Genomic DNA, 9554 nt, shown 5'->3' on the forward strand with positions numbered 1-9554 from the left:
TTAGTTGGAGTTTTCAAAAGGAAAAGAACTGACAAAGCGAATATATACACACATACATATACACACACAATATATATATACACATATACACACTATATATACATATACATACACACAATGTATATACACACTGCACATACACATGTACACATATACACATATACATACACCACATATGCACACACATACACATATATATGTACACATAAGGATATACATACATGCACACACATATACACACATACATATACAAACACATGCATATATGCATAAAGACATACATATACGTGCATATGCCCATACATATACACCTATAAATATACATATACATACACACATGCATATACATAAGTACACATACATATACACATACACACATATACATACACATGATATACATGCACATATACACATATATGCACATACATTCATGCACACATGTGCATACACACATACGCATGCATGCACTCATATATACACACCTATAAATACATATATGCACGCACACGTACATATACATATATACACAAATAAAACAAATCCCCTTTACATTTATATTCATGTACATATGTAAAGGGGATTTATTTGTTTGACTTACAGGATGAGGCTGTCTTGTGGTAATCATTCTGTAGTAAGCACTCTGACACCTCTGAGAATAGAGGAGAGGAGATGTTCCCAGTGAGCCAAAGCCAGGACGGCTCTTGAGAGGCTTCGATCCCTGATCCACTTTGTCTTCTCATATTACACTCTAAAACCACACGGTGGGGCAGGCAAGCGAGGTTTTACAGTCTCACACGTGGCAGTCGGCAGGTTGCGAAGGGCAACGACCCGCTGTATTAGCCATTTCCCCAGGTCATTCTGTTCCTGGTAGCGAGCGAAGTCACGCTCAGCAAATAGGCAGGGCAAGCGGCGCTTTAAGCAAATCAGCAAATAAATCAATAAATCAGTATCTAATAATTGGCCCTTTCTGCCTAATCCTCCTTCAGCCTCACATTAGAGAGACCTAGCGGTCGTTCTGCTGACGAGGATGATGTCTCAGCCTTCCTAATACGGCTCGGAAGGACGGGTCTTCGGCCCACACCGGAATCCCAGGAAGCTGGCTTCAGACTTGTCAGTGAAAGTGAGGGCAAGCATACAAACTCCGTGTTCTTCTTCCGTGTCCTTTTCTGTGGGCTGCCAACACTCAAGCCAGGTGGTGGCGGCGCACGCCTTTAATCCCAGCACTCAGGCAGGAGGATCTCTGTGAGTTCGAGGCCAGCCTGGTCTACAGAGTGAATTCCCCAAGACAACCAGGGCTACCCAGAGAAGCCGTGTCTTGAAGAAAACGACAACAGAAGATCGGTTATAACAATATTCAATTGCTACTAACAAACAGCGAAATCAGGATGACTCTTCTGCGTAGCCCAGGCTGGGCTGGAATCCCTGCTCCTCTGCCTCACACACTTGAACGCTGGACTTACAGGCTCGCGTCACCCAAATGTGTTTAACATGTGCAGTAGTGAAATGTCTGAAGAGAGGCTGGAGGATAGGGTCAGAGGCCCCGAAAAGAAAGCTAGTTACTTAACCATTTAGACACCCGAGCCTTAAAAACAAGCCAAGCTAAGCTGATGTGGTGTCATTGTCAACTTGGCAGGGTCTAGAACCGGCAGAGAGCCCAGCCTGTGGGCACATATGCGAGGCAGGGATTGCCCAGGTCAGGTTTGTTGAGGTGAATGTGGCCATCATTTCCTGGGCTGGAGTCCTCAACTACATTAAAAGGCGAGCACAAGCTAAGCAGCAGCATCCATCTCTCTCTGCGGCCCGACTGGGGATGCCACGTGACCAGTCACCTTGTGTTCCCACCGCCGTGCCTCCCTCGCCATGATGGAGTGTGCCCCCTGGAAGTGTAAGTGGAAATAGACCCTTTCTCCCCCGAGTCGCTCCTTGTCAGGTATTTGGTTGCAGCAATGAGAGAAGTGGGCAAGACGCTGGGCTTGATAAATATCGAACTCACGGTTGGGTGCCAGCTGTTTATTAGTGCTTTTCCTTGACCTTAAAAGCAGGACTTCAGAGGTCACAAGGGCGGGTGAGCTGTCCCTGACCCCACCAGCTGCAGCACTCAGGAGCAGGTCCTGCGCCCCGAATTCGTGAGCATGGGAGAGCTGTCCCCATTACTCTCGTCTGGCATGCAGCAGTGTGGGTGAGAGAGAGATGCCCTCAGCCCCTTGTCCCTTACTGCCCGCAGCAGAGAAGTGAGCTGACCCTCTCCCTTACCAGCCGCAGCACTCAGGAAATAGGGCCCTGCTCCTCACTTGGGTAGCACCGTAGGGCTGACCCTGTTGGCCAGTTGGTGGGTGAGCCAAGCCCGATGTTGTGAGCATGGGAGAGCTGTCCCCATTACTCATCTGTCATGTGGTGGCAGGGGAAGGGGAGAGGTCCCCACAACCCGTCAACACCTGAGGCAGGGGGAAGAGCTGGCCGTGAAATCCCCTCCTCATGCACAGCACTTGGAAGAGTGTCCCCTACACACCTCCCCTGGACAACACGGTAGAGCTCCCCCTGAAAGTGTAGGCGTGAGAGAACCGACCCTGGGGCTGTGAAAGCCTGGCCCTGCCCCTTGTTCGGGGCAATGCTGGAGAGCTCCCCCTGGTGGTGAAGACCGAAGAGAGCTGGCAGGCTGACCAACCCTGCAACTACCCAAACCCAGAGTTGTATGCTGACCCGCCCCAACAGCCACCCAATCTATGATCTGCTGGAGCATGGAGCGGGTGGTGGGGTGGGGTCAGTCCTGTGGACCCAGGGCTGCAGGATCTCCATGATACAGGGCAGCAACAGGATGGCCAGGAAGAGTTCCAGTGAGGGCCCAGCATCAATGGTGTAGCAGAGACCAGGGCTCTCAAACCAGACCAAAGATTCTTTGCGATGAGCGTCTGCACATAAAGATGTAAGGATAAAGGGGTTTACTGTGTGCCTCACTGTGTCACATTGCAGCTGCCACGATGAGATTTTTCCCTTCCTCCTTTTCTCCCCTTTTATTCTGTTAAATTTTGTTTTGTTTTAATCTTGGGGGGGGGAGGGGAGATGGGTGAGATGAGGAGGCATGATGTGAAAGACACAAAAAATAAAAAGAAAGTTTAAAAAAAAAGCAAGACTAAAGCCGGGCATGGTGGCACACGACACGTCTTTAATCCAACATTCACCAGGTAGATGCAGGCAGATCTCTGTGAGTTCAAGGACAGCCTGGTCTATGAAGTGAGTTGTAGGACAGCCAGGGCTATGTAGTGAGATTCTGTCTCGGAAAACAAAGAACAACAAAACAGCCGGGCGGTGGTGGCGCACGCCTTTAATCCCAGCACTCGGGAGGCAGAGGCAGGCGGATCTCTGAGTTCGAGGCCAGCCTGGTCTACAAGAGCTAGTTCCAGGACAGGCTCTAGAAACTACAGGGAAACCCTGTCTCGAAAAAACCAAAAAAGAACAACAAAACAAGACTAATGTGGCTGGAGGGTCAACACAGTAGTTAAAGTGCTTGCTTCTCTTACAGGGGACCAGAGTTCAGGTCCCAGGATCCATGCTGCGTAGCTCACACCTGCCCGTAAGCCCAGTTCTAGGGGAACTGGCCCTCTTCTGGCCTACACACACAAAGAATAACACATAAATAATACCAACATCAACCTTTTTAAGAAAAAAAAAAACAAAGCTAAGCCAGATGTAGTGGTCCACGCCTGCACTCTCAGCACTTGGGAAACTGAGGCAGGAAAATTCTAAGTTCCAGGACTGCCTGAGCAATTTAGCCCATTTAGTCTCAAAAGACAAACAAACAAAAACACCAGCCCCACCCCCAAGTCTATTAGTTGCAACTCCAACAACCTACAAAGAGATCTCACCCTTGCCCATTCATAGCAAGGGAGGCAACAATCGGATGTCTGGTCTGGAAACCACAATAAAACTTTGAGGAAAGCGATCGCTTGGAAGGCTCCCTAACAATTCCCAGCTGCGCCTGAAGAGGGCACTGTAGTTCCAGAGCTAAGTTCGCCTTCCCCCAAATTCCTTTCAGGACACATGAGTATACAAACACACACACACACACACACACACACACACCCCTAATAAATTCTCTCCAGCCCCTAACTCCTTCAATGTGTGTGTAATTTTTTCTGCAGTGGACTGTAGAAATAATCTCTTTTGAATATTGAGCTGAGCTTTCAGACTGGATTTTAAAGACCTTGTTTTGGAAACAATGAATGACAGCCACACAGGCTAATAGCCAGGGCTGGGGTCCTGGTACAGTGTGTGTCGTCTTTGACGGGTTGTGCGGGTCTCTCCTAAGCATGCTTTCCCTCATGAAGCACTACTTTAGGGACGGAGTCCCAGGAACAATATGGAGTCACCCTGATCCCCTGGCTGTGGTACCTGTCACTCCTCAATCTGTTGACTCTCGGAGAAACCCTGAGAGTCAGACCCTCAGAGTGACACCTCTCAGAATACGAAATACAGGTGGTTGGATTCACAAGGGGTCTGTATCCTGAAGTAGGTGACTTGTGCTAGGGACATATTGATCCATTAACTGGGGTTGGCGTTGCCACCGACCTCTAAATGGGAACCCCTACATACTGGCTCCTGTTTCCTCGGTGGTATCCCCAGCTCACCTAGCACTTGTCCTGGCAGGTTGGCAGCTGCCTACTAAGAGACAGCCTTGAATGGAGCCTGCTTATTGACCAGCGTGGGCAGGCATTGTGGCCTCAAGCCCAGGAGGGTCAAGAGGTCAAACAGGCCATGCGAGGCAGCACGTAGGGCCCCACCCCCTCCACCTCTGGTTTCCCAGATCTGATGCTTTGCTACCAGATTGGGGGGAGGTAGAGCCAGGAGATCTGGGAGGGGGGTACCCATGAAGATAGACAAGCCAGGAGTCGTGTTGGTGATTTCAGCTCTTGCCAGTGGTATTTCAAAAAGACACAAAACTTCAAACCCCTTCCCACCCATGAAAGCTAAGAATCAGTTACATTCTGTCTTCATGGTTCCACCTCCTCTACTGTCCAGTGGGACACGTGTCAGGGAAGACCCCATGAGACCTGGAGAATTCATGGCTTGCCCCCTAAATCTCCAGTCCCTGTATTCTTTGTAGGTGCCACAAGGATTGAACCCCAAAGCTTGTCCTGTGGGGATCACAGTTCCGGCAGGACACTGAGTTTATTTTAGATCTCTGTCCCTGAGTTATATGTTGGTTTCTGGGTGCCGAGGATATAGTCCAGTTGGTAGAGTGCTTGCCTAGCATGCATGAAGCTCCGGCTTCCATCTCCAGCACCCCATAAATGGGTAGGTGCACGCTTACAATCTCAGCACCTAGGAAATGGAAGCAGGAAGATCAGGAGTCCAAAGTCATCCTTGGCTACACAGCGAGTTCCAGGCCAGCCTGGGCTATGTGAGACCCTCCTGTCTCAATAAAAACAAAATGGATAAATCCAAGATGGCTGTCTGAATCTCTCCTGCTCTGGGGCCTCAGGTTGGCCCAGTGACATCTTTATAGACTTCAGAATAGAGCTCTGAAAAGTTCTGACTCCCCAGGATGTCACTGCTGATGCTGGAGTGTCCCAAGGACAAGCTGGTGAGGAGGTCACAACCCCTTTGATGAGGGTTGGGAGTGGTGGAAAGTTGGCGTGACACAGGCAGTGACGGTGAGCGAGTTGGTGGACACATCACAGTAGCAGCAGCAGGTCACCTGTCCCCTCTCCTGCAGGCCTCCCCCGTGTACAACTTCAGTTTGCCCCGGAGGAAGTTGGAGTAGACTCGGAAGAGTTTGCAGAAATTCTCCACCGTGAGCGTTCGGAGTGGAGCAGGTGGGGTGGCATCTGGAGGTGATTTCGACTCCTTCTGTCGAGAGAAAATACGATGTCACTGCAGTGCTGAGGACCGCGGATGAAAATGTAACCAGAAGCCGGGCGGCGGTGGTGCACACCTTTAACCCCAGCACTCGGGAGGCAGAGGCAGGCGGATCTCTGTGAGTTCGAGACCAGCCTGGTCTATGAGAGTTAGTTCCAGGACAGGCACCAAAGCCACAGAGAAACCGTGTCTCGAAAACCAAAAAAAAAAAAAGAAAAAGAGAAGAAAAAAGAAAGAAAGAAAGGAAAGGAAAGGAAAGGAAAGGAAAGGAAAGGAAAGGAAAGGAAAGAAAAGAAAAGGTAACCAGGAACAGAATGGGAGGATGATGAATGCCCTCAGTATTATTTGTGTGGGGGTGTATGTATGTGTGTGAACAACGTGTGGGAATGTATGTATGTGTGTGCACAATGTGTGTGGGGGTGTGTATGTGCGTGCACATGTCGGAGTGCATGTATGTGTGTGCACAATGTGTGGGGGTGTGTGTATGTGCGTGCACATGTGGGAGTGTATGTATGTGTGTGCACAATGTGTGGGGATGTATGTATGTGTGTGCACATGTGTGTGTGTGTGTACACAATGTGGGGGTGTGTATATGTGTGTACACAATGTGGGTGTGTGTGTGTATGTATGTGCACAATGCATGAGGTGTAGAAGCAAGAGGTGTGTCTTCCTCAGTCACTCCGCATTGCCTATTTCTATTTGTATGTTTGGATGTGTGCAGGAGCTCAGGGAGTCTGGGATCCAGCCTCAGATCCCCTAGAGCTGGATTCAAAGGCTACTGAGAGCCTCCTGATGTGGGGGCTAGGAACTGAACTCCGCCAGAGCAGCAAGCCGGCTTAATCGCCGAGCCATCTCTGCAGCCCTTCCACCTTAGTTTCTGAGACAGCAACTCTCATGAACCTGGAGCTCACCAACAGAGTTAGACAGTGAGTCCCAGGAATCCCCGTGCTCTGATGCCCCAGCTCTGGGATTACATGTGTATTTCACCTTACCTTGTTTTTGTTTTGTTTGTTTTGTTTTGTTTTTTAAACAGAAGTGATGGAGATTGAACTCAGTTTCTCACATCTGTGCAGCAAGCATGCCACCCCCACCCCATCTCCCAACCTGAGCTCTCAGTGTTCCTTGTTTTAGATTTGTTATTACATGAATTCATTTATGTACGCATATGCACCACAGCATGTAGGTGGAGGTGAGAGACCAAGCTTGAGGGAACCAGCTCTCTTCTCCCAGGGTGGCTTCCGGGGATTTTAAACTCCGGGCATCAGGCTTGGCAGCAGGTACCTTTACCACTGAGCTATCTTACAGGCTCAGCCCTCAGTATTCTTTAATAACTCTTGCTACTACTCACCTGGGCTCCCAGCACCCGGAGCAGGGAGGTGAGACTGCGCAGGCCACTGATGGCTTTGTCTATGTGCAGCTGAAGCATCCCTGATGGCTGGGAGGAGTTGGCCAGCAGGGCCTGGCCACGCAGGATGGCTTCGGAGAGCAGGGACAGGCCTTGCCAAACTTCAACAGCCTGTTCTTCCACCTAGAGGAGGCAAAGACTTAGAAAGGGCCATCCAGTGTCTCCCTGGCTATCAGACACCCTGGCGGCTAGGTAGAAGGAGCAGTAAAGCAAGCAGTAAGGTTTGTTGAATGGATGCCGACATATCCCATCAGCCATTGTCTTTATCATTCTTTCTCCCACACTATCGGGGTGTCAGACTGAGACCCACCCACCTCTAGGAAGGGGAAACAAATAGAACTCACCTCCATTCTTTTCCAAGCATTGAAGTTGACTTTGGTGTCTGGGACTGTAATGTTCTCACTCAGTCTGGGACCTTCTGCACAGCCCATCTAAAAGACACAGCACCAAGTCAAGGGTTTTGTTCTGCAAAAAGCCGGCGGATACTCTCTGTCTTTGAATGCTACTGGGCATGCTTTGGGAGCCACCAACTTTAGCCTTCTTCCTTATTTACACAGAGTTTCATGTCAAGAGTTTCAAATTTGAGGCTAGCCTCAGCTTATGTAGAAGAGGCTCGCCTTGAATTTCTGATCCTTGTACTCCACCTTCCAAATACTAGGGATGTAGGTGAATCGAACCCATGGCTGCTTGCACAGTAATCAAGCACTGCACCAAACTGAGCCACATCCCCTGTCCAGCTTTATCATTCTTGTGGGGGGGGAGGGCAGTGGATGAGGTTTGGGACTAAACATCTCATCTTGATCCTAAAGGCAGGGCTAAGAAAGAACCCAAATTCCTAGACCCCTAAGAACCAGTTTCTTTTGTGGGGCCGGGGACCTTACCGTGACATTCTCGGCCTCTCTGGCCTCCAAGATGTACCTCTCCAGAACGCGACTGTCGCAGATGAGGCGAGGGGGAGCACAGAGGACTGGGAGGCCCAGAGGAAGCAGTAGCAAAGACAGCAAAAGCAGCAGGGTGGGACGTTCTAGAAGAAAGGCTGAGAGTGAGGCAGGGAGGGGAGGGGGCCGTGGTACTGCAGAGGCTGGTTTGCTCAGCGAGGCTCCTCTGCCCTTCCAGTCTTTGCTGACCCCGACCTTGCAATTGCTTAGGCTCTCTCTGCCTGAGTGGCCTTCATTCTGCCCCTCGGCGCTGCACACCCCACCCCCCAAGCGACCGGCATCCACTTCTCGGTCAAACTTCACTGTGGGTGCGCGCCAGAGGCTGGCAGATCCCGAGAAGCTGGGACTCCTGGACGCAGGTAATTCTTTGAGCAGCTTCTCACTCACAGAGCAGCGCCTCAGCTCCCTAAAATCCTAAACTTTGTCCCTGCTCTGGATCTCCCCCTTTTTTGTCATTCACGAGGGGGCTCCCCAAACCCCTGCGTGCACGTGGAGGAGGCTGCCCCACCCCCTCTCTCTTCCTTGATCCTTGGCTAGTCGCTGGTCCTTGAACACGGCTACTTCCTGGCCAATAGCTTCAGATGTAAATCCTTGCTCAAACAGGAGCCCCGGAGGTCACAGGTTCCTAGCCTGTGAGTACTCACCGGGCACCCCCATCTCCGCGCCTGGCTGCCGGAGCCCCTTAGCGACCCGGGGCTGGGCCAGTGTCCACGCTGCTAGTCTTCATCCTTGGAAGATCTGTGGGACCTGGTCACCCCACTAGCCTGGAAGAAGGTGGTCACCGTTCAGGGAGCGCGGGCAGAGTGGAGACGCGGTGGCTCTGGCCAAGGGTCTGTTCGGGAACACAGCTAGAAGCAGCCACCGGCCTGGCTTGGTCCGGGGACACTGTGGCTCCGGCCGGGGGTCGGGGATGTTATCAGCATGTGTGCGTGCGCGGATGGGGGTGGGGGTGAGGCAGTGTGTGCGTGAGGGGTCGCCAGGGGTGGGGGCCACCTGGGGTCAGAGCAAGGGGCAGGACGCCTGGGTCTGGTGCTTGCTGGGGTGGAGCGGGTTGTTCCAGGCACGCACGCTGTCAGGGGGGTCTTCCTTGAGGGGGAGTGGACAGATTCCGATTTCCAGGAGGGGAGCCCAGTGGGGTGCACGTCTGTGAGATGTGCGGGAAGCCTAGACTGAGGTGAGGAGCTGATCTATGAATTGCTGGGCACCAGATCACTTCCTCTGGGGGGCGTCCTTATCCCAGGACAGAGACTTAGATCAGAAATACCTAGGGGCTGGAGTCTGGAAGTAGCCCAAGTGCTTTTGCTCCTTACAGTCTCACGACTGGCTCTAAAAGCCAGAGCTGTCCCTGTTGAGGA

At 51.3% G+C, this 9554-nt stretch overlaps 1 protein-coding gene across 2 annotated transcripts; it reads right to left on the minus strand.

Moving 5' to 3' along the window:
* Window positions 1-5691: 5691 nt before the first annotated feature.
* Window positions 5692-8856, minus strand: Epo (erythropoietin). Of its 2 annotated transcripts, none has more exons than XM_038344322.1 (5): window positions 8844-8856; window positions 8143-8285; window positions 7606-7692; window positions 7205-7384; window positions 5692-5844 (listed from the first exon to the last, which is right to left on the minus strand). In XM_038344322.1, the coding sequence occupies exons 1-5, from the start codon at window positions 8854-8856 to the stop codon at window positions 5692-5694; spliced, it is 576 nt and encodes a 191-aa protein (XP_038200250.1). The 2 variants fall into 2 exon arrangements, with proteins under 2 accessions (XP_038200250.1, XP_038200249.1); XM_038344321.1 differs by having other exon boundaries at window positions 5692-5847.
* Between the last annotated feature and the right edge of the window lie 698 nt (window positions 8857-9554).

This window comes from Arvicola amphibius, chromosome 10 (genome assembly GCF_903992535.2).
Source record: "Arvicola amphibius chromosome 10, mArvAmp1.2, whole genome shotgun sequence".
Lineage (NCBI taxonomy): Eukaryota > Metazoa > Chordata > Mammalia > Rodentia > Cricetidae > Arvicola > Arvicola amphibius.

Bases quoted from the DNA above. Each gene is read 5' to 3' on its own strand.
- Epo (XM_038344321.1), bottom strand. The intron at 7,385-7,605 runs GTGAGTTCTATT...TGCCTCCTCTAG, and splicing joins ATGCTTGGAAAAGAATGGAG to GTGGAAGAACAGGCTGTTGA. The intron at 5,848-7,204 runs GTGAGTAGTAGC...TTCTCTCGACAG, and splicing joins TCCGGGTGCTGGGAGCCCAG to AAGGAGTCGAAATCACCTCC.